Below are 26,127 nucleotides of genomic sequence, written 5' to 3'. Positions count from 1 at the left end.
GGGTGCCATGAATATTGGCCCCCTCCCAGGCTAGAAACACCAGCCGTCAGCCGCCCCCGAAATGGCGCATCCATAGGATGCGCCAATTCTGACACTTAGCCTCACTCTTCCACGCTGCCCTGGTGCGGTGGCAGGGTGTAATAGGGTTGGGGTTCATGTCAGCGCCAGCTGCCATGAAGCCCAGGTAAGTAATGATGGGCGTCTATAAGACACCCCCATTACTAACCTACAAAGTGTTAAAAAGAAAAAACACACACTACACACAGAAAAAAATAATTTATTTGAAATAAAACACACCATTTTGTTTAATTCTTATTTTACTAAAAAAAATAGTTACCTGTCCACGTTCCTGCGCTGATCTCCCATGCACAGCTGTCACATCTGGAGATGGTGACAGCTGTGCATGGCTGCTGTAAGCTCACGCTGCCGGGAACACGTCCGCTCCCGGCAGTGGGAGCCACTGACTGAGGTCACAGGAGTGCATTCAGTCAGCGCAGCTCCGGAGACCTCCTTTACGGCACTGCTACCCGATATTTCAGTATCGGAATGCTCAACACTACTCGTCTCACTTATGTGTGAGTGTAGTCCTAGAATGGACAGCTCTAGGACTCGTCAAACTGATGTATGAATGTAGTCCGAGAACGGACAGCACTAGGACATGTCTCACTGATGTATGAATGTAGCCCTAGAATGGACAGCACTAGGACACGTCACACGGATGTATGAATGTAGCAGTAGAACGGACAGCACTAGGACTCATCACACTGATGTATGAATGTAGCCCTAGAACGGACAGCACTAGGACACGTCACACTGATGTATGAATGTAGCCCTAGAACGGACAGCACTAGGACACATCACACTGATGTATGAATGTACCCTAGAACGGAAAGTACTAGGACACGTCACACTGATGTATGAATGTAGCAGTAGAATGGACAGCACTAGGACTCATCACACAGATGTATGAATGTAGCCCTAGAATGGACAGCACTAGGACTTGTCACACTGATGTGTGAGTGCAGTCCTAGAACGGACAGCACTAGGACTCGTCACACTGATGTGTGAATGTAGCCCTAGAACAGACTGCACTAGGACACGTCACACTAATGTATGATTGTAGCCCTAGAAGGGACAGCACTAGGACTTGTCACACTGATGTATGAAAGTAGCCCTAGAACGGACAGCACTAGGACACGTCATACTGATGTATAAATGTAGCCCTAGAACGGACAGCGCTAGGACTTGTCACACTGATGTGTGAGTGCAGTCCTAGAATGGACAGCACTAGGACACGTCACACTGATGTGTAAATGTAGCCCTAGAATGGACAGCACTAGGAAACATCACACTGATGTATGAATGTAGCCCTAGAATGGACAGCACTAGCACACGTCACACTGATGTGTAAGTGTAGTTCCAGAACGGAGAGCACTTGTGTAAGGTGCCTCAGCGAGGTAGTCGTGGGCGAGCTGTAGCCCCTGCTCGCTCTGGCACCCTACAAACAATACCTGTCCTCTCTCTGATGTGTGGCTGTGTATGTGGTGTTCTCCACTTACTCCAAACCATCCGATCGCGGCTGTCTCCAGGCATTTCTTTTCTGGGACCTGGGCAGCAATAAATTCAGAGGACATGAGGTTCATAACCATAACTGGGACTTTACTTGGGGAAGAGGAATATATACAATATTTACAGGCAGATATAATGGATAAAGCCCGACAGGTTATTATCTCCCTCACAGGCGCTGGCAACATCTTCAGCCCTGGTTCCCTCTTTAAGTGAAGCATCTCTGCGACTCTAATCTCTAGCCCAAGAGAATCTTCCTCAATACCAACAGTGTTCCGGATCTGATATCTCCCCCACGTCTTAGCCTGGAGTCTTATTTATCTTCCTCTGCTACCTGCAGACTAGAAGTGCCCCGGGTCCTCAATACCTCCATTGAGTTTCTCTGGCCGGCTAACAGGACTCTTGCGTAGGGAGACCTTTACACTGGTGATCCCACTGTCTGAGGGTGCGGAGCTCCCATCTACCCTAGTAGCCACCATATTCTCAGGCTGCCCATATGGTTCACTGTCCTAACTCTTACTCACTCATCACTTCCTGCTTTAGGAAACTAAGCAGAGATTTTCCTAATGTGCCCACCCTCTGTGGGCTGTCATCGCACACCATTAACCCCATCACAGTCTGCAACACTGCTGGCAGACTCAACCTGACATCTGCACCCGGAACAGTGGCATCTTGTGGCCAGTTACAAGTACTGCAGCCCACAAGGAATTTTGACAGGAACAAGCTCTATAAACACTTGAGGCTTGATCAGGGCACTAAGTTCCCCCTCTCCTCTACTAACTGGACCACTTGTTAAGGGGACGGTTGCAAACAACTTAATTAAATAATGGAAAGCAACCGAACCCGGGGTCCGCGATGCAGCCTGGAGGACTGCGGTCGAACACCTTCCGGGTGAGAAGGTAAAACAACCAACTTAAATAACAATCCCCTCCGTGTTACAGCACACGGGACCGGGAATAGGGATTCACACTATCTCCGTTAACTGCACGAGAGATGTGCGATAAATAATGTATCTGTAGTCCCGTTGCAGCACAGTGACTACACAGTTGGCGCTAAGATGCGTGTGTGACTCACGCCGGAGAATACGTGCTCCCAGCCGGCGTGCTACCGGACTGAGGAGTATCTCTCCACGTGTCTTACAGGTGGTACCGGGAATAGGATGTCTGAAGACTGTTCGGGATGTATGGCGACCCCTTTGTCGGAGCCAGACTGTCAGATGAAGCTACCTGCCTATTTCATCTAGCCTGCCTATTTCCACTAAACCTGCCTGCCAGAAACTAAAGCACACATGGAGCCCAAGAGACCAAGCGTCCACACAACACCATCACAGCTCAATGATCAGAGCGTGCCGCCATGTTTGTGGGCAGGCTTTTTAAAGATTAAGCCCTGCCCACCATCGCACCATTGGTGACGTCACCTGCGACCAATCAGGCGGTGCCAGGTCACCGGATCAGCTGACTCCCAAACCACCAATCACGGTCCGCCATGTCACGGGCATGCTCAGTACAGCGAATCCTGGACTTAGACTTTAGCAGTCCTGTTTCCCTCCGCAACCTATCCTTCATATTGCTAGAAGCAAACACCCAAGAGTTAATCTGTATATCTCGTGGACCAGCTAGGCGTTGGGATTGATGATGATGCTGAGCAGCATCAGCCCTGGCTGGACAAGAATGGGAGACCACAGAAGGTTCTGGACCCATTTCGAATCCAGCAAACGCCCTACGCCTAGCATTATCCCCCCTCCACTTGATGCTCATTTTCCTCAAAGAGCAGGGGAGCATGAATGTGGTCCACCTATTTCCAGGGATGATCCTCAGATCCATGGCTCCTCCAGTGTACTGGGTAACCTTTTTTTCCACGAATCATCTTAGACCCCATAATAGCCTGCACCTCGAGATTATCACCCCTGGTGTCTGTAGCAGGTTGGGGTTCAGCGAGTATTGTCAGGCGAACGGTTTTAAGGAGCGAAACATGGAAAGTGTCGTGACTCCTCAGGTGTCGTGGTAACTGTTACCGGTACATTACAGGGTTGATTTGGGCCAAAATTTTGAAAGGACCAATAAAGCGGGGGGCAAACTTAGCAGATTCCCCGCGTACTATAATGTTGCGAGCCGTGAGCCACACTCTGTCGCCCGGATAGAATACGGGAGCAGGACAACGAAAAGTGTCAGCCGACTCTCTCATTCGATTCTGGGAGGCCAATATAGCCTCCTGACTATGGTCCCAAACCTCCTGCGCCTCCAGAGCCAAATCTCTGACCCCTGGTTCCATAGGGGAAACTGGCATAGGAACCGGAACGCGCGGATGTTGGCCATTATTCAGAAGAAGCGGAGTCAGATCTGTGGAGTCCGCCACGGGTAACCGGTGGAGAAGACCAGCCGGACTTTGATGGGATGATTTACCTCTCGCACAGAAAGCACACGCAAGAACATATTCCTTAATGTCCTGGTGCCGCCGGGGCCACCAATATGACCGTTGAAGGAACTTTGTGGTACGTTTGACCCCAAAATGAGCTCCGATCTTAGGGGCATGTGCCCAGGAGAGCACCTCATTTTGTAGATTAGGGGGAACGAATATCCTCCCCGAAGGAACCTGGTTTAAGGACACTGGAGCCACCCTCCGCATACTTCCCGAAGGAACGGTAAGCCTGGGCTCGTCATCGTCCTCAGCCTTATCCATGGACTGGGACAAAAGGTCTACCCGAGGGTTCTTTTTGACATAATCTGACAAGACCTGGGTCTCGGGGACAGACAGACAGACAGAGGATCTGTGCCGGGGGCCACATCGGTAGAAAGGTCAGAGACTACCCTCCGGGTGACTGTAACCATACACTGAGACACACAATTCTCACTCCAGGAAGAAATTCTCCCCGTATTCCAGTCAATGTGTGGAGTGTGACAACGTAACCATGGAAGACCCAATAACACCTCATCTAATCCACTGGGAATAATAAGAAAGGAGATAACCTCCCGGTGACCCTAAGGAAATGACATGGTGAGGGGAATCGACTGGTGGGTGATTTGCGTGTCCAGGAGTGAACCATTGACTACCCTAATGTTCATTGGTCTTGGCAGTAGCTCCATAGGGATGGCATTCTTCTGAGCAAACGTAGATGACAAAAAATTGCCATGGGCGCCAGAATCCACCCACGCCTTGGCAGTAACCGTGGTTGCTCCGAAGAACAATGTCACCTTATACAATAATTTGGAGGAAGAAGCCCCAGAATCTAACACACCTCCTCCAACGGTGGTTAGACACACTCGTTTTCCCGACTGCTTAGAACCCTTATTAACGGGGTACTCCAAGAGATGTGCACGTGGGGAACGAGAGGGGCTAGACTCAGTTCGGGATATATCCATAGCCTCAGGCTCCGGGTCGGGAGTCGCGGGTTTGGAAATGGGTCTAGAGAAGGATGGTGCCAACCGACACTGAGGTCTGGGGACCTCCAGCTCTAACTTATGTTCTGCATGACGCAAATCTATTCGGTTAGCGAGAGAGATTAACTCCTCCAGGGAGGTTGGAATCTCTCTGGTAGATAGAGCATTTTTAATATGCCCAGCCAGACCCTTCCAGAACACCGGGATTAAAGACCGCTCAGACCAATCCAATTCAGCCACTAAGGTTCTGAACTGGATGGCATAGTGGCTGGCGGTGACCGAACCCTGGACCAACGCAAGAAGCTTAAGAGCTGTATCATGCGTGACCTGAGGACCTAGGAAAACACTCTTTAGGGCATTAAAAAAGAGACCCGCATTAGCCACTACCATGTCATTGCACTCCCACAGAGTGGTAGCCCACTCCAGAGCCCTGTGGGAGAGTAACGAGATGACATAACCCACTTTGGCCCTTTCGGAGGGGAACCGTGCCTCCATCATCTCCAATTGAATGGAGCATGGGTTAATAAAACCTCTGCAGAATCTGCTTTCACCAGAAAATTTTTCCGGGAGAGCAAAATGGGGTAATGGAGCAATTGCAGCTGCCGCAGCATTTGCCGCAGCCGAGTTAACCAGATTGGCTGCTTGAGAAACCGCCTGGGTAGCTACTGCAGTGATATCAGCTACCGGGTCAGCTTGTTCCAGAGTCCTAAGTCTGGCGTCAAGTTGCTGTATATAGCGCTGCAGTTGCTGGTTGTCAGCCATGTTCGGCAAGACCCTGGCACTCTGATACTGTTAAGGGGACGGTTGCAAACAACTTAATTAAATAATGGAAAGCAACCGAACCCGGGGTCCGCGATGCAGCCTGGTGGACTGCGGCCGAACACCTTTCGGGTGAGACGGTAAAACAATCAACTTAAATAACAATCCCCTCCATGTTACAGCACACCGGAATGGGAATAGGGATTCATAATATCTCCGTTAACTGCACGAGAGATGTGCGATAAATAATGTATCTGTAGTCCTGTTGCAGCACAGGGACTACACAGTTGGCGTTAAGATGCATGTGTGACTGACGCCGGAGAATACGTGCTCCCAGCAGGCGTGCTACCTGACTGAGGAGTATCTCTCCACGTGGCTTACAGGTGGTATCGGGAATGGGATGTCTGCAGACTGCTCGGGGTGTAAGGCGACCCCTTTGTCAGAGCCAGACTGTCAGATGAAGCTACCTGCCTATTTAATCTAGCCTGCCTATTTCCACTAAACTTGCCTGCCAGAAACTAAAGCACACGTGGAGCCCAAGAGACCAAGGGTCCACACAACACCATCACAGCTCAATGATCAGAGCGCGCCGCCTTGTTTGTGGGCGGGCTTTTTAAAGATTAAGCCCTGCCCACCGTAGCACCATTGGTGACATCACCCGCGACCAATGAAGCGGTGCCAGGTCACCGGATCAGCTGACTCCCAAACCACCAATCATGGTCCGCCATGTCATGGGCATGCTCAGTACAGCGAATCATGGACTTAGACTTTAGCAGCCCTGTTTCCCTCCGCAACTTATCCTTCATGTTGCTAGAAGCAAAGACCCGAGAGACAATCTGTATATCTCATGGACCAGCTAGGCGTTGGGACTGACGACGATGCTCAGCAGTATCAGCCCCAGCTGGACCGGAATGGAAGACCACAGAAGGTTCTGCACCCATTTTGAATCCAGCAAACGCCCGATGCCTAACACCACTGCAGCTACCCCCTTAGCTTGGCCTACCAACAGTTCAGGAGGTCTAACTATGGGAACACTTTCTTTAACTACTTCAGTGCCAAGGGAAGGCTACGTTCTTCCCACTATTACACTAGGACATGTCACACTGATGTGTGAGTGTAGTCCTAGAATAGACAGCACTAGGACTCGTCACACTGATATGTGAATAACCCACTGAAATATTGATGAAGCAGTGTGCTATTTACATAAAAAGAAAACTACTACAATACCTTGCATCACTACTATTAAGTAGTTGACATGATCTAAACATTAAAAAGATGAAATTTAGGAATGATCAAATCTTTTGAATTTCAAATTCTCCAGATTTTCGGAATGAAGCCACACCGCTAGTGGCGATACATGTGAGGTCATTTAGTCCCTGACTGTCTAAACAGGTTACCTCTATTATTCCAATACTTGATCTCTTTATATTTATTTTTACTCTTTACAGTTATTTGCAATTGTGCCGGCAGTATGATTGTTGTGCTAACTTTCTTGATTCAGCCATGCCACTTTCTTGTTTATCATCTGTCACTTTGTTTTTCTTGATGAATGAGTGCACATTATCCTTTGGGTGTATATATTTTCAGCCCTTTTGTCTCTATGCACTTTGTATAATACCAACCCTTATTTTGGGGCTCGGGTTAATGATACAGTAGCTCTTGAATTATTGGCATAGCTGTGATTAAGGGTATATCTCAATATATTTTTTATTAGGGTGGCAATAATTTTGGTTTTATAAATCATTACATTAACAGACAGGTTAGACCCAAGCACTATACTGTTGTGGTCTGGACAATTCATGTTACAGCAATTTGTGCTTTTTATGTTTTTAAAATATCTTGTTTGGCTTGTATGTTAATAAACATTAACTTTTTTAGGTGATCTCATTATTTTTCATACTTCTTTTTCTTTGTATTTATTTTAAAAATGGTCCAAACATTAACCCTCTCAGTCATTTGTGATCAGGTAGACTGTTCTGTGAAAAACACTGACGATGTCACTGTTAGGCCGGAGTCACACTAGTGTATCACATTCGATGTGAGAGCATCAGATGTGATATGCAAATGACACTCGGCTTCTGCTCTGCTGCGAGCGTGATCGGAGTGTTAGTGCTTTGTGGTCCAACCCCCTCTCATGAGAGGCACACAATCCAAACTGCTTGAGGTCTAGTGTGAAGTTTCCACAATCAGTGATAGTTTGGGGAGCCATGTCATCTGCTGGTGTAGGTCCACTGTGTTTTATCAAGACCAAAGTCAGCGCAGCCGTCTACCAGGAAATTTTAGAGCACTTCATGCTTTCCTCTGCCGACAAGCTTTTTGGAGATGGAAATTTCATTCTCCAGCAGGACTTGGCACCTGTCCACACTGCCAAAAGTACCAATACCTGGTTTAAAAACAACAGTATCACTGTGCTAGTGTGGCGCCCCTGCGGGTTCAGTCGCCGCAGAGGTACTGCATCTCACCCAGAGGTGTGGTACAACACTATAATTAACTGTTGACAAACTTTCAACCCCACTAATAATAATAATAACAACCCCGTAATAAGAAATGCTAGGTAGGTAAAAACATGTACAAAAAGCAAAATGTAGCAGCAGGCTGCAGTATTGCTGTGACTAGTACGGTTGACAAATTTGGCTAGTAAAACATGTGTGCAAAAACTGACATGCACAGTTAAATGTCTACATTTTTTGTAAAAAAAAAAAAATCATGTTTTCATCAAAATCCAGCTCTCTTCCAAAAAGTAACTTATTAAGAAATGCTAAGTAAGTACACCTTCAAAAAGCCAGCACTTGCAACAGGGTGTGACGTGTATGGCTACAAAATGTGACTAGTAAAATAGATGTGCAAAAAATTCAATTGTTTTCAAAACATGCACACTTTGTGAAATAGACAGTTGCAGTTAAAAGGCTGGATTTGGGGGAATTTTCTTCTAAATTAAAAAAATATATTTACCCTTTCAGAAAAACTGCACAAGAAATACAAAAACTCAGTAGAGTCTCTGGTGACAAGTAAGCACTCTGTCTGATGCAGATTTCTGATTTTTTTCTCTTTAAAAATGATTGTGCTGTTTTTATTTAAGAATAAAGAAAAAATTGTATGATTGTAATGCAGAACAAATTCCATCTAGACCATATCACTGATCAATCACAGGAGTCTAGCACTGCTGCTGGCACCTCTCCAGTCTCTCTTTCCCCCTATCAATTGACTCTTTTTATTATTTGCACACTACTACTCTCATCTCCTTCTGTGCATTTATACAACACATTGCTGTCTTCAGTATTTGTCCAGTGTTTTATGTCTTTCTGTTCTTATTTCTATTACTGAGCTGTGAGCTCTGACAAACTCTCACTATCCTAAAATCACCATAAAATGGCTGCTGCATTCCCTGCCTAGCCTTTTATACAGGCTATAATAGTGCCTCTCATGCATTGATGCCCTATCTATAGGATATGCATTTAATATCAGATCGGTGGGGAGTCAACACCTGTAACCCACACTGATGAGCAGTTTTCAGCTCCAGCAATGTCCAGATGTAAAACTGTAATGGAGCTGAAACACAACTCCATTCACTGTGTAGTGGTTGTTCTTGAACACTCCAATTCAGCTCCTATTCAATACATCCAGTTGCGGCTGGAGCTTAAAACAGCTGATTAAAGACCAATCCTAATGATAGGTAATAAACATAGTAAACCTGCAAAATCCTTTTAAATTTTTCATGTTATTAAAAATAAATAACACATTTTGGGAAACTCTGTAAAATTGAATATGTAATATAATAATGTAATATATTTTTGCATTTTGTTTGCATACAGGTTCCTCCAATCCTTTTGGATAAGCAGTTTTCTGAATTTACTCCAGACATCACCCCAATTATTTTGGCAGCTCATACAAACAATTATGAAATAATAAAGCATCTCGTTCAAAAAGGAGTCTCAATCCCCAGACCACATGAAGTGCGTTGTAACTGTGTGGAATGTGTTTCTGGATCTGATGTGGACAGTTTACGGCACTCTCGATCAAGACTTAACATCTACAGGGCATTGGCAAGTCCTTCTTTAATAGCACTGTCAAGTGAAGATCCTTTCCTCACAGCATTCCAGCTGAGCTGGGAGCTACAGGAATTAAGCAAAGTAGAAAATGAGTTTAAATCCGAGTATGAGGAGCTATCAAAGCAATGTAAGCAATTTGCTAAAGATCTGCTGGATCAGACAAGGAGCTCAAGAGAACTGGAAATTATCCTCAATTACAAGGATGATGGCAGCATATTGGAAGAGCAGAGTGGTAATGACCTTGCCCGATTAAAATTGGCAATTAAGTATCATCAAAAAGAGGTAAGCACTCATTAGTAACATAATGCAATTTTATTATGTACATATAAGGAATTTGTTTGCAAATGGAAAAGAAGTGTACTATGCTTTTTGCCTCTTAAAAATGTAGCGCATATTGCGCTTTCTTAAAAAAATAAAATAAAATCTGTGACATTTTCTGACTGTAAACTTACTGAATTTGTTAGATGCACAGTTTTGTTGTGATTAAAGGGTTTGTTAAGGTAAAAAGCATTCATACTTTCTTTTAAAAACATGGGGGAGTACTGTTTGTAGGACACTATCCAACAAAGTACCACCTAGGAGAGGTGGATAAAGTGTAAGTCAATGTCTGACCCTTTAATGAGTCTTGCGACATAAGTAAACCAGGGATGAAGGCTAAGCCAGAAAATGGTTGGGCATTGACTTTTAGGGTAGCCCTTTTCCCTTGGTGGTACTTTGTGAGTCTCTTTCATTCTACAAATGTGGTAGTTTGCATGCTTCACTACCATCGAGCATTGCTTCAAGTCTCTATACTCAGCTTGTCTCTTTAAGGAAAACCAGAACTTCCCCTATGTTGCCTTAAAAGGGTTGTCCAGGCTTGGAATGAAAGTCTGTAATCACTTTAAGAACTGCATCCTTCTGAATCCTGACAGAGTTAGGTGTGCATGTTGTCAGGATTCTCCATTGTTGCCGGTGAGAGTGGGTGGTCATGTGAACGCAGGCATGCGATTTACACACTTCCACTCACATTCCAACTAGATGTGTTTGTCCTACCTCAGTGGAATTCTATTGAGAGAGGAAGCATGTCTAGATGGCATGTGACCGCAAGTATGCAAATCGCATACTTGCGGTGACATAACCGCCCACTCTCACTAACAACACCAAAAAATACTGCCAGCGTGCACACTGTACGCTGTCAGGTTTCAGAAGTCTGCAGTCACGTACAGGGGGGAAAATAAGTATTTGATACACTGCTGATTTTGCAAGTTTTCCCAGCTACAAAGAATGGACAGGTCTTTAATTTTTATCGTAGGTACAGAATCTTAAAAAAAATCCACAATATCACATTGTATGATTATTACATAATTAATTTGAATTTTATTGAATGAAGTAAGTATTTGATACAAAAAAAAAACAGAACTTAACATTTGGTACAGAAATCTTTGTTTGTAATTACAGAGGTCAGACGTTTCCTGTAGTTCTTGACCAAATTTACACACATTGCAGCAGGGATTTTGGCCCACTCCTCCAGATCTTTCAGGTTTCGGGGCTGTCGCTGGGCAATATTACGTTTCAGCTCCCTCCAAAGATTTTCTATTGGGTTCAGGTCTGGAGATTGGCTAAACCACTTCAGGACCTTGAAATGCTTCTTATGGAGCCACTCCTTAGTTGCACTGGCTGTGTGTTTCGGGTCATTGTCATGCTGGAAAACCAAGCCACCACCCATCTTCAATGCTCTTACTGAGGGAAGGAGGTTGTTGGCCAAAATCTTGCGATACATGACAACATTCATCCTCCCTTCAATACAGTGTAGTTGTCCTGTCTCCTTCGCAGAAAAGCACCCCTAAAGTATGATGGTTACCCAAACATGCTTCACGGTTGGGATGGTGTTCTTGGGGTTGTACTCATCCTTCTTCCTCCAAACATAGCGAGTGGAGTTGATACCAAAAAGTTCTATTTTGGTCTCATCTGACCACATGACCTTCTCCCATGTCTCAATACCAGATGGTCATTGGCAAACTTCAAACGGGACTGGACATGTGCTGGCGTGAGCAGGGGGGCCTTGCGTGCACTGCAGGATTTTAATCCATGATGGCATATTGTGTTACTAACGATAATGTTTGAGACTGTGGTCCCAGCTCTCTTCAGGTTATTGACCAGGTCCTCCCATGTAGTTCTTGGCTAATTCCTGAACTTTCTCATAATTATCCTTACCCCATGAGGTGAGATCTTGCATGGAGCCTCAGACTGAGGAAGACTGGCAGTCATATTCTGTGTCTTCCATTTTCTAATAATAGCGCCAACAGTTGTTGCCTTTTCACCAAGCTGCTTGCCTATTGTCCTGTAGTTCATCCCAGCCTTGTGTAGGTCAACAATTTTGTCCCTGGTGTCCTTAGACAGCCCTTTGGTCTTGGTCATGGTGGAGAGGTTGGAGTGTGATTGATTTAGTGTGTGGATAGGTGTGTTTTATACAGGTAACCAGTTCAAACAGGTGCAATTAATACTGGTAATGAGTGTGGAATAAGAAAAACTGTGCACGCTGATACAATTAAAAGTAGCGTAGCTTTGGTGGGCCCCCCAGAGCGTGGGACCCAGAGTGATCGCATCCTCTGCCTCCTTGGTAGCTACGCTACTGTCCTTATGGCATATGGTCACATATGGTCAACAGGGTCCTTGCCCTATTTCTCTCTCTCTCATAAAGAGTTTAAGCTCTAATGATCAGTAGTGATGAGCGAATGTGCTCGATGATAGTCAAATATCACTCGAGTATCTGAGTGGCTGGATGTGCTCGACAATCGCCAAGCATTGGCTGGTGCTAGGATTTAATGCTTGAATCCCCACCCCGCATGTTTGTCGCCTGTTACACAGCCAATAAACATGTGGGAATTGCCTGCCAGTCACTGTAGTGCCGTAGCCATCTTGGTAGTGTCATTACTGTGATTGGCTATCCACATTATCTCATCAGAGGAAATAAATGGATGCTGACACCATTGCACATCTCTTCTTCTTGAGGCGGAGAGGTTTTCTAAAATGGTGCTGTACCAGAAGGCCATTGTGGAAAATATGTTGAATCAATTCCTATCAGACTATGCTAGCGGCAGGGGCAAGCTTCCTTGCCCAACCAAGGAGGACAGATGAGGGAGACACACAACAGGTACAGCAAAGGCAGCTGTACACTGTCAAAGGCCTGGGCCATTTTCATGACTCCCTCCCAGCGTCCACCACCTGATGACTGGGTATTTTTGACAATGAGGGAAACGTTTTTAAAGATGGTCAAGAAATACCTGGCCAACTAAACCAGCATACTCTCTAATTCCTTTGCGACCTTCAGCTATTGGGTTTCAAAGCTGAACACTTAGCAAGAGCTCTATGCCTTGGAGGTGATCTGCTGCCTTGCCATTAGCGTCTTGACTGAGTGGGTTTTTAGTGTCGCTGAGGGGAATCATAACAGACATGCGCTTTTGCCTGTCAACAGAAAGTGCTGACAGGCTCACTTTGATAAAAATGAACTAAGTCTGGGTTAGCCCCGACTTTTCCTCACCACCAGATGACTGCAGCACATAGAAGTAGCACAACTACACTTTCTTAATATTTGAATGAGGCCCTCCAGTTGTTGCCTTCAAGGGTCTATGGATGACCCTCATTATAATTTTTTCTGGCTTTGCACTATGTGCAGAGCCTTTATGAGAGTAGAAGTACCACAACTACACTTTCTTAATATTTGAATGAGGCCCTCCAGTTGTTGCCTTCAAGGGTCTATGGATAACCCTCCTTATTATTTTGTTCTGGCTTTGCACTGTGTGCAGAGCCTTTATGAGTGTAGGAGTACCACAACTACACTTTTGTTCACAATATTTGAATGAGGCCCTCCAGTTGTTGTCTTCAAAAGCGTATGGATGACCCTGTTTGTAGCTTTTGTCTGGATTTGCACTGTGTGCAGAGCCTTTATAAGTGCAGGAGTACCACAACTATACTTTGGTCACAATATTTGAATGAGGCCCTCCAGTTGTTACTTTCAAGGGTGTATGGATGACCCTGATTGTAATTTTTGGCAGGCTATGCACTCAGTGCTTAGCCTTTATAAGTCTAGGAGTTCTACTACATGACAATTTTAACACAATATGTGTATGAAGCCCTCCTTTTTGTCTAACACAGGGTGTATAGTCCCTCTTCCATCTAATTTTTGTCAGTTCTTGCTTTCTACATAAATTACACTGAAATTTCCAATTTTTTAATAAAAATGTTAATTTTTGTTTACTTAAAGGGGTTGTCCACTACTAGGACAACCACTTCTTGAACTAAATGTTTGGCCGCGATAAAAGAAAAAAACTATACTCACCTCTCATGCTGGTGCCATTCCAGCAGTGTGAGCACACTTGGTCGGAGCTCTAGTGTGGTGGAGTGACTCGTGATGCCCATGAGGAAGCCAGGGCTTTATCTGATCTCTGACTTCCTCTTCATGTTCAATCCTTACGAACGCTGAGACAGTGACACCAGCGGCGATTGGGCTCTGAGCACCACGTGTCATTCCACTGGACCAGAGTTCCGGGACTGCGAGTGCTGACACCACTGGAACGGCGCCAGCATGGGAGATGAGTATAGTTTTTTTTATTTTATCAGTGCCAAACATTTAGTTCAAGAAGGAGTTATCCTAGTAGTGGATATCCCCTTTAAATTATTCCTTTTTTTTAAATTTTGCATTATATAAAAGTCATTATACGGGAAAGAACTTTTGCTAACATTTTTGTCCTGTAAACTCCAATTTCTCGTCGATTTTGAATGTTTTATTGTCAGTTCTTAAAGTGGAGTAAAAGTGTGACACCATTGTTCTTAGCAGTGAGAATTGCTTCCAAGGGTCTTCCCCATGCTGTTCTCCTTGCATTCAGCACTTTTTCCATTCATTTCAACATTTTTACAGACCCCAGGACTCCTTGTATGAACTGCCAGAAAAATGCTCGGATTTCCCTTTGACTCCCAATATACTCAATACACCTAATGAGCATCTGAGCATTAGTAACTGCTCGGTTCGAGTAACGAGCATCCGAGCATTTTAGTGCTCTCTCATCACTAATAATCAGCAGCAGTATCCTTACTGTCTCTTCTATAATGTGTAATCTCTCTCTCCCATGTGTATTATCTGAGCTGCTACAAGTTTTCAAGTAATGAGATTCACCCAAATTTATTAGCTTCAAATTGAATATTGGGGGGGAAATGTGGAGAAGTCATCAAATTAAAAGATCTGCTCATCTCTTTCAGTTATTTTTATTCCCAAAATATATTAGAGGTTTTGCTTTTTTTCTGCTGTCACAATAGACTGCATCCTTATTTATAGATTTAGACTGTGATGATGTCACATCACAATTTGTATTTATTTTAAGCCTGTGGTTTTTTGTATTGATGTCACAATTGAAATTGTTTTCATTCTTAGGCTGTATTTCGTTGCCAAAAATACACTGCTCAAAAAAATAAAGGGAACACTCAATTAACACATCCTAGATCTGAATGAATGAAATATTCTCATTGAATACTTTGTTCTGTACGAAGTTGAATGTGCTGACAACAAAATCACACAAAAATCATCAATGGAAATCAAATTTATTAACCAATGGAGGCCTGGATTTGGAGTCACCCACAAAATTAAAGAGGAAAAACACACTACAGGCTGATCCAACTTTGATGTAATGTCCTTAAAACAAGTCAAAATGAGGCTCAGTATTGTGTGTGGCCTCCACGTGCCTGTATGACCTCCCTACAACGCCTGGGCATGCTCCTGATGAGGTTGCGGATGGTCTCCTGTGGGATCTCCTCCCAGACCTTGACTAAAGCATCCGCCAACTCCTGGACAGTCCGTGGTGCAACATGACGTTGGTGGATGGAGCGAGTGTAGCTTGATCTCTGGTGAAATATGTTGGGGTGTCCTCTGCATGATGTCTCTGGCTCTGCATGAAGTTAGTGTGCAGTACAAATTAGTAGCTGCATTAGTAGTGTAACCATTTCAATGTCTTCCATAGTTTAGATAAATTATTTGGATCATGTCATCATAGGCTATGGGGCAGATTTATTAAAAAAGTCTAAAAGAAATTCACTTTGTTGCCCATAGCAAGCAATCTTGTCTTTGTATTTACATTGCAGTCTGTTGTGACGTAATTATAAAAAGTTCCCAAAGATATGGGATACCCTCTAATGATAAACATGTGCAAAAGGAGCTCTCTCTGCATTCTCCAATAGGATATCAGCAAAAAGCACCTAGAAGTATAATTAGTGAAAAACACTTAAAGGAGTTTTCAGGGACTATTTTATTATTTTCTCATGTGGCTTAGAACTGGCAGCACGTAGTTGCTAACTACTTGCCTTTTCTGCCCAGCTTTAGCTCAGAGCTGTTGTAAACTGGCCCCTGGTGGTAGTCGTGTGAGTGGTCCGCCATATACATGTCGGGTCCAGCTCCAAGAAATTTTGTGTTATTGGGGGGCATGTGCGACATTGTACCTTGATCTGCTGCTTCCGTCGGTTCCATTGCACTTAGTGCAGTCCCCCTCCCGTTAACCATTTCATTCAATAAGCCAGACCAGTCCTTAAAAACTATGTCCATTTAATATTCGGCCAAACAGGAGAACAGGGGATTACAGGTATACATTCTCTTTCTCCATCTTCCACACAATACACCGGCTCCATTCTCAGAGTTACAGTCTGCATTTTGTTCCTGGGAACAGGTACTGCTGGGGGCATGGGGAGATGTTCTATTTGCATGTGTTTTCTTAGGGGTAGGGTCATTCGAGTCTACGTGCAAAGTACTAATCCCGATACCCAGAACCTTTAGCTGAGACAGTTCCAGGGGCTGCTCATTGAGACTAAGCTTCCTATTTCTAGTACTCACAGCATGGTGCTACCTTTCCCTAAGGTCCCCTTCTTCCGCTGGACCATCATTTTCCAGACTTCTAAGCTCTTGTTTCCCTGCTGCACGGGTCCCCACTTTCCTGTGATGTCATGCTTCCTCTGAAACTAGCTTCTTACCATGCTGAGCCTTGTAATTCCACAAACACCGAACCTGTCCTCCTGCTGTTACCTCCTTTCATGCACACAGCCTTCTCAACACCCTGCGCCTTCAACTCTGACTAACTACTCCCAATATACCTAAAATCTTCCCACTCGTTCCCCTATTGAACCTCCCTCCCCGACTCTCTGGGGACAGTCTGGAGGCTAACCCTCCAGGAACCTGACACACACACCAGCCATAGGGATAAAATACATTCTTGATAAAATATAAACAAGAATATAACTTTGCACAAAAATAACTTCCCACAATTTGCCTCAACATCTTCTTGAGGGGGAAAAGAGCTCTTTCCACCCTCTCACACTATCATGGACCACTCCTGTCGATGATCCTGCTGCTTCATTTGATCTCACGTTAACAGAGCAGCTCTCTCTTCTATACTGCTCTGTCAATAGGGCGTGGCAGCCGACATTATGCTGATTGACAGCTGGCTTCTCGCAGAAAGGCAGCCTGCAATCAATCAGCATGATATTGGCAGTCACAACCCATCAACATAACAGAGGAGAAGAGAAGCAGCTGTTCCGTTGATGTGAAATCACTGGAAGTCACACAATCCCTGGCGGAACATCTGTAAAGGGAGTGTTGCCAGTGGAAGACACATAATGACTGACAGTCTGCTCTAATGATCTACATGTCTCATACTCATTTCATTGAAAATAAGCTTTGGAGGCAGATTATTGGGGAGATCTGTGAATTTCCCATTGATCTTAATTCAAATCTGTCAGCAGATTTTTTTTATATGAAATCTGAGAGCAACAAGAGCCTGATTCCAGCGATGTATCACTTGCTAGGCTGCTTGGCATAGTTTTGATAGAATCTTATTTTCTTTCCGGTAGTTGTAGCAGTGGTTAGAATGCTAAACCCTGTATAACCCCGCCCACACCCCTGATTGGCAGCTGCCTGTGTACACTGTGCCTTGCCAGTCAGTGGGGGAGACAGGATTGCACAGATTATTTTGGCTGGGCTGCATGTGAGACCTAGTCCTGGAGCCATAATTTCCTGCTGATAAAATACTGTATTGAAACTACAGCAAACAGCCTAGTAAGTGATACAGTGCTGAAATCAGGGTCTCTGCCTTTACAACATGCTGCTCTCAGATTAAATAGCAAAAACCTGCTGACAGATTCCCTTTAACAGCTTATTTACATGTTAAGAAAAATGAGGATTTCTTGACAATAAGACATTGGATTGCAGATATTAAGGTATGACTTTATTCTGCTTCCTATGACCTACATGCTCGTATAGACGGCTTAGGACGGTTGATCCTACTGACAGATTCCCTTTAATCAGTCATTAAATCACATACATGTAAAAAACTTACATCGTCTCATACCAAAAAATGCCCCAAAACGATGCTAAAAAAAAATTTGTAGCATAAAGGCTTTAAAAGGAATAAGTATTTAAAGTTGCTAATTAAGGCTAAAGAAAGCATACATTAGTAAGTAACATTACACCTACACTTACCTTGATACAAGGGATAATTGAAACCCTATTGTTAAAGTTGTAGCTTTTTATATAATCAGACATATGATTCAGTATTTCACAGAAGGGTAACATTTGTTTCTTGTAACATTCTATATATGTTGTTGATCTGATCAATATGGAAACTCCCACTCCTGTCTATAAATACAGAATACAAGAAATGTGCAATGCACTTACTGAACTGTGTCCATATGCTTACTCCCATGTGATTTAAAGAGAAATGGCACCATGTTGTGTCTCGTAGCTACATGCCCATTTTATATTCTCTTTCCTCGACAGACACATTGCCAAACTGACAGTAAGGTTCACAGATGTGATGTAATTCACATTCATTTAATATATTAAGCAATTTAATCAAAAAAGCTCTCTTCACACTAGTTTCATAAATTCTGCATAGAAAACACCCATAACAACTATGCTAATGTGAATTCTAACAAATGATAAAAAATTCCTGGTGTACCCATAGGTAGTTTACTATAATGATATTTATCACTTTTCAATTGGGGTTCTGTTTTCTAATTTAAGAATAGAGATGAGCGTTGTTCTACTCGAACTGTTCGCCAATCTCAAATTCGAGCTGTTTTGGGCGGTGTTCGAGCCGGTCGGCGAACACGAACAATTTGAGAAAAATTCGGCTGTTCGAGGTTATGTTCGATAACTGTTCGTGCACCAAAATCATAACTGGATTTTTTCTCAGTAATGATGAAAATTAATGTTAATACGCAGTTTGAGTGTACAGCGGGGTGGGGGGAGGGGCAGGGGATGGATCTCTGCAGGAACAATGAAGATCTCCATTTTTTTTTCTCTTTCCCGCATTTGCAGTGGGGAGGTGCAATCTGTCAGCCTATCAGCAGCGCACACACGGAGCGAAGTGCTTTTTTTCACACAAGCAAGGGCATGTGTGATTGGCAGTGTATGTCACATGTCCTTGCCCTATAAGACCAAGCCATTTTCCCCGTCGCCACCATTTTCTCACTGCTGCAGCTGCGTGTTAGACGGCACCGCTGTTGCTGTGTGCGCTATACCTTGTTAATTTCAAGCCAATTTTCGCACAAATATACAGATAGCTTGGGAGTAGGGAATAGTTGTGATTGCAGTCCTTTTAAGGACTAGGTTACAGCATTTCCTACGACTTTTATCAAGCAGGTCTGTGCTCTTAAATAGATAGGTTGTGGGAGTAAAGACTAATTGTAATTGGAGTCCTTTTCAGGACTAGGTTACATCAGTTCCTATCAGTTTTTGCCAGGCAGGTCTGTGCCAGTGCTGTGCAAGTTTTTTTCACAGCATTTGGCTGAATCTAGCAAAGCTAATCCTTTTTCGCCTATTGCAGAGTGTGTTAGTCAGTGGAGTAGCCTATCTGTGTTGCAAGATATACCACCTGTGTATAGAATACCAATTTTTTTACTACACCTAGTGAAGTAAAATCTTTTGGGCATAGCATCATTCTATTAGTCCATCTATACTGACCTCCATCAGGTTGCAAATTAAAAATAATATTTTTCTGCATCTAGCTCTGAAAAAATATTTGGGCTTCTAGCAGTGTGTGGGACTTGGTCTATTAGTCCATCTATACTGACCTCCATCAGGTTGCAAATTAAAAATAATTTTTTTCTTCATTTATCTCTGAAAAAATATTTGGGCTTCTAGCAGCGTGTGGGACTTGTTCTATTAGTCCATCTATACTGACCTCCATCAGGTTGCAAATTGAATAAAAAATTTTTCTGCATCTAGCTCTGAAAAAATATTTGGGCTTCTAGCGGTGTGTGGGACTTGGTCTATTAGTCCATCTATACTGACCTCCATCAGGTTGCAAATTAAAAATATTTTTTTTCTGCATCTAGCTCTGAAAAAATATTTGGGCTTCTAGCAGTGTGTGGGACTTGGTCTATTAGTCCATCTATACTGACCTCCATCAGGTTGCAAATTAAAAATAATTTTTTTCTTCATTTAGCTCTGAAAAAATATTTGGGCTTCTAGCAGTGTGTGGGACTTGTTCTATTAGTCCTTCTATACTGACCTCCAGCAGGTTGCAAATTGAATATAATTTTTTTCTGCATCTAGCTCTGAAAAAATATTTGGGCTTCTAGCGGTGTGTGGGACTTGGTCTATTAGTCCATCTATACTGACCTCCATCAGGTTGCAAATTAAAAATAATTTTTTTCTGCATCTAGCTCTGAAAAAATATTTGGGCTTCTAGCAGTGTGTGGGACTTGTTCTATTAGTCCTTCTATACTGACCTCCAGCAGGTTGCAAATTGAATATAATTTTTTTCTGCATCTAGCTCTGAAAAAATATTTGGGCTTCTAGCGGTGTGTGGGACTTGGTCTATTAGTCCATCTATACTGACCTCCATCAGGTTGCAAATTAAAAATAATTTTTTTCTGCATCTAGCTCTGAAAAAATATTTGGGCTTCTAGCAGTGTGTGGGACTTGGTCTATTAGTCCATCTATACTGACCTCCATCAGGTTGCAAATTAAAAATAATTTTTTTCTTCATTTAGCTCTGAAAAAATATTTGGGCTTCTAGCAGTGTGTGGGACTTGTTCTATTAGTCCTTCTATACTGACCTCCAGCAGGTTGCAAATTGAATATAATTTTTTTCTGCATCTAGCTCTGAAAAAATATTTGGGCTTCTAGCGGTGTGTGGGACTTGGTCTATTAGTCCATCTATACTGACCTCCATCAGGTTGCAAATTAAAAATAATTTTTTTCTGCATCTAGCTCTGAAAAAATATTTGGGCTTCTAGCAGTGTGTGGGACTTGATCTATTAGTCCATCTATACTGACCTCCATCAGGTTGCAAATTGAATAAAAAAATTTTCTGCATCTAGCTCTGAAAAAATATTTGGGCTTCTAGCGGTGTGTGGGACTTGGTCTATTAGTCCATCTATACTGACCTCCATCAGGTTGCAAATTAAAAATAATTTTTTTCTGCATCTAACCCAGCCAATAGTTTTGGCCTAATACCACAGTTTGGCCACTCAGCTCTGCTCGGTTACCATCCATTGTTTTTTTGTGCAAACAACTCCAGAGTTGTGAATTAGTTAACCACCAAAATGAGTGGAAAAAGGCCTGCTGCTGGTGGAAAGGGGAATAGGCGTGTTGGGAAGGGGAAAAAAGGTTGTGTCCGTGGGGTAGGTGCAGAAGAAAGACCATCTTCCAGCCAAACTAAAATGTCTACTTCTTTTAGCGGACAATGTGATAAGATCCCTTTCTTACGGCCACGCCAATCGCTACAAATTCCAGATGAGGCACAAAAACAGCAGGTGCTTCAACGGATATCAAGTGCTCCTTTAAGTGGGCTCTCCTCCACATCAACTTCAACATCACAAATACTCCAGTCCTCAAAGGTGTCACCCAAATCGCACTTGCTTCCTCACAGCTCCCAAATCTCCAGCTGCCCGTCTGAGTATGAGGTAGAACAGATGGTTGAGTCTGCAGAGCTGTTTACTCATACTATAGCCTGGGAATCAGAGGTCGACTCCAGCGCTTCTGTGAATCCAGACGAGGAAATGATCTGCACTGATGCCCAGAATCTTTATGAGTCGGATCCATGACCAGACGCAGAAGGTTCTGACCATAATGTAGACCCTCATTCCCAAACTGTAACTCCTGTTGGTGGAGACAATGAGGAAGACGATGATAAGACTCAAATACCTGATTGGAGCGACAACTTTAGTTTTTTGTCAGGGCAGGAACAGGTTGGCTCTGAGGACGACGGGTGTGATAACGCACAGGGTGATGATGATGAGGTCGGAGATCCCACTTTCTGTCAACCCACAGTCAGCCAAGAGATGAGGTCAGCAGAGGAGGTGGAGGAAGATGCTAGTGACGACGAGGTCAGGTTGCGCCTTCCTGGACAGAGACGTAGTACTGGAAGCACGTCAACAACTGCATCCTCAAACACAACTCTGCCTCTCACCACAAGTCGTGGTGGCTCTTCAGGTCGCATGGGTGCTAAGCCTTGCATAGCCTGGGCATTTTTTCAGATCGATAAAGATGACCCAACTCGTGTTATCTGTAACATTTGTCAGCAAAAGCTAAGTAGAGGCCAAAAAATACATAGTTTGAGTACTTCATGCATGAACCGGCACATGGACATGAAGCATAAGTTGCAGTGGGAAGCTCAGTGTGCTACAATGCGGCCTAGCCGGCCGGGCCAGCCACCGTCTGCCATATCTTGTGCATCCGCGGCCTCTTCATCCTCTGTGACTGGGGGGACAGCAGTCACACCTGTTTTGGGGCGCAGACCTGCCACCTCTTTACCCGCAACAGCCAGCGTGATTGGCAGGTCATCATTTTCTTTGGAGGTGGTAACACCAGCTGGTCTTGAGCGCTGTCCGACATCGATAGCACCACCTTTGGATCAAGGCAACCTAACATGTCCGCCTGCATCTTCCTCACAGACCGGCAGTTTGCCGGGGACACCCTTATCAACCCCGTCTAAGCACAATAGCCAGCCCTCGGTCCCTCAGATGTGGACAAGTAAAAGACCATTTCCTCCTAGCCATGAGAAAGCTAAGAGGTTGAATTTCACCATCTGCAAGCTCTTGGCTACAGAAATGCTGCCTTTCCGCCTGGTGGACACAGAGGATTTTCGAGACCTTATGTCCGTCGCAGTGCCCCAGTACCAGATGCCCAGTCGGCACTACTTCTCAAAGAAAGGTGTGCCTGCGCTCCACCAGCATGTCGCACACAGCATCACCGCTTCTTTGAGAAACTCTGTGTGTGACAGGGTGCATTTCACCACAGACACTTGGACGAGTAGGCATGGACAGGGGCGTTACATGTCGCTGACTGGGCACTGGGTAACTATGGTGACAGCAGGACAAGGGGCTGCTGTCCAAGTCTTGCCGTCCCCACGAGTTGTGCGTCAATCCTCTTTATGTCAAAGTTCCTCCACTGCTTCTGCCTCCTCAACCTCCTCTCGGTCTTCCACCTGCAGCCAAAGCCTGTCTGGTCATGCCACAAGCTTTCTAACTGCGCAGAAGGGATCCTGCACACCTCCTTACTATGCTGGCAGTAGGGCTCAACGTCATCAGGCGGTTTTTACATTGAAATGTCTGGGAAATGTGAGTCACACAGCTGAGGAGTTGTGGTCAGCTCTGGAGAACCAATTTCATGAATGGTTGTCTCCACTGGACCTGAAACCAGGGAAGGCCGTGTGCGACAATGCTGCAAACCTGGGTGCGGCCCTTCGCCGGGGCAATGTCACACACGTGCCTTGTATGGCTCACGTGTTGAACCTGGTTGTCCAGCAATTTTTAGCCCACTATCCCAGACTAGATGGCCTTCTGCAGAGGGCACGGTCGCTGTTTGCTCACTTCCGCCGTTCGCATCCCGCAGCTCAGCGACTTACATCTCTACAGAAGTCATTGGGCCTGCCACTTCACCGGCTAAAATGCGATGTGCCTACCCGGTGGAATTCAACTCTGCACATGTTGCAGCGACTGTGGCAGCACCGACAAGCCCTGGTGCAATACGTTCTGATGTATAGCCTGGGCCAACGAGATTCAGAGGTGGGGCAAATCACGCTGGAGGAGTGGTCTCAGATCAGGGACCTATGCACCCTTCTGCACAGTTTTGAAATGGCGACGAAGATGTTTAGTGCTGACGATGCCATTATCAGCATGACTATTCCGGTGATTTACATGCTGGAGCACATGTTAAACAGAATTCGGAGTCAGGTGGTGGCACAAGAGGAGGTGGAGGAAGTAGAGGAGGAGGAGTTGTATGCGGAAGGGCTAACATCTGCAAGGTCCAGACGGTCGGCAGCACCAAGGCGGCAGGCATGTGAGGGTGGGGGAGATGATTTTACCAGGGCGCATGGTAGCAGCCAAACTAGTGAGGAAGGTGCAGGAGCCCAGGAAGAAGTGGAGGACGAACTGATGGAAGACTCATCAGATGAGGGAGACCTTGATCACATTTCTGTTGTGCGAGGTTGGGGGGAGAGGACAGAGGAGGGAAGCATGATTGTTACCTCGCCACCAACACAACAGGGACTTGGTGCTCCTGGATGCGCAACACACATGAGTGCCTTCTTGCTGCACTACCTGCAACATGACCCTCGAATTGTGAGAATTAGAAATAATCCTGACTACTGGGTTGCCACACTGTTAGATCCCCGGTACAAAAGTAAATTTGCAGAAATTATTCCTGCCATAGAAAGGGATGCACGCATGCAGGAGTATCAGCAGAGACTGTTGCAGAATCTTACATGTGCTTTTCCACAAAATACCAGTGGTGCACGTAGTGAATCTCACAGTTCCAACTTGCCAACCGTGGGACCGTCAAGTGTTCAGCACTCAAACCGTAACAGAACCACAGTATCTGCTGGTAACATCAATTTTGCGGAATCATTTCACCACTTTTTTAGCCCATCCTTTGCAAGGCCACAGGAGACAAGAAGTCTGACACATAGTCAACGCCTAGAGACGATGGTACAGGAGTATCTCCAAGTAAACATTGAAGCCACGACTGTGTCACTGGACCCTTGCTCTTTTTGGGCTTCCAATCTGGATAAATGGCCGGAGCTAGCCACTTACGCCTTGGAGATCTTGTCATGCCCCGCAGCCAGCGTTCTGTCTGAACGTGTGTTCAGCGCTGCTGGTGGTGTGCTGACAGATAAGCGCACGCGGCTCTCCACTGATAATGTAGACAGACTCACGTTCATAAAGATGAACAAATCATGGATCCGAAACGACTTTTCTACCCATGTGTCATCCTGGGGAGAGTAAAAGCTTGATGATTGGTTAAAATCACCCTACCAACCGTTTTAAGCTTTCAAATTACTAATCATGTTTATCTGTATCTTGACTGGAAAATAATTTGGGCTTTGTAGCAGTGTGCAGCACTGATCCTATTAGGCCATCTATAATAAGCTTCACCAGATTTAAAATTAAAAATAATTTTTAGCTGCATCTAGCCCGGAAAATAATTTTGGGGCTCCGAGATGCGCAAGACACATAAGTGCCTTCTTGCTGCACTACCTGCAGCATGACCCTCATATTGTCAGAATTCGAAGTAATCATGACTACTGGGTTGCCACACTCTTAGATCCCCCAAACTTTTCGATCAACCTTTTCATTTTAATAAAGACCAAAAAAATGGTCATTTTTGAAATTATAAGCATTAGCAGGTTGTTAGAAACTGAAATCAAACAGTTTTCAACTCAAAACTTTATTCTAGGTGATGTTACATTTTCACATAGGACCCCTTGTTCGAAAGGAGCTTCTGAACTCTCTCGTCCATTGAATTTGTCAGGTTTTGGATGGTTTCTGCTTCAATTGTTTTGCATGAGGACAGAATACCCTCCCAGAGCTGTTGCTTAGATGTGAACTGCCTCCCGCCATCATAGACACTCCTTTTAATGATGCTCCAAAGGTTCTGAATGGGGTAGAGGTCAGGGGAGCATGGGGGTCACACCATAAGTTTGTCCCCTTTTATGCCCATATCAGCCAGAGATGCAGATGTTTTATGTGCAGCATGAGATGGTGCATTATCATGCAGAAAAATGATCTTGCTGTGAAATACACGGTTCTTCTTCTTGAACCATGGCAGGAAGTGCTGTTTGAGAAAATCCACATACATTATGGAGTTCATCTTTAGCGCCTTCAGGGATCCTAAAGGGGCCGACAATCTCTCTCCCCATGATTCCAGCCCAAAACATTACTCCACCTCCTCCTTGTTGGCGCTGTAGCCGTGTTTGCGTGGGGTGTCCATCAACCAGCCATCCTCCACTCCATTCATCTGGACCATCGAGCGCTGCACGGCACTCATCCGTGAACAAAACAGTTTTGAAATCAGTCTTCATGTAATGTTTGGCCCACTGGAGCCGTTTCTGCTTGTGTGAAGTGGATAGAGG

The 26,127-nt window shown here is 44.6% G+C and overlaps 1 protein-coding gene across 1 annotated transcript in view; it reads left to right on the top strand.

Annotated features, from left to right (window-relative positions):
* The window catches only part of TRPC4 (transient receptor potential cation channel subfamily C member 4), a 557,235-nt gene that overhangs the window by 321,817 nt on the left and 209,291 nt on the right, over nucleotides 1-26,127 (top strand). Inside the window, exon 3 of the mRNA XM_073662572.1 lies at nucleotides 9,515-10,033. Coding sequence (XP_073518673.1) covers nucleotides 9,515-10,033 — 519 coding nt within the window. The remainder of the gene's footprint in view (nucleotides 1-9,514; nucleotides 10,034-26,127) is intronic.

Source organism: Phyllobates terribilis, unplaced genomic scaffold, assembly GCF_046119375.1.
Source record: "Phyllobates terribilis strain yellow unplaced genomic scaffold, ASM4611937v1 Scaffold_2__4_contigs__length_985480577, whole genome shotgun sequence".
NCBI classification, from domain to species: domain Eukaryota; kingdom Metazoa; phylum Chordata; class Amphibia; order Anura; family Dendrobatidae; genus Phyllobates; species Phyllobates terribilis.
This window is presented reverse-complemented; position numbering and strand designations above follow the sequence as displayed.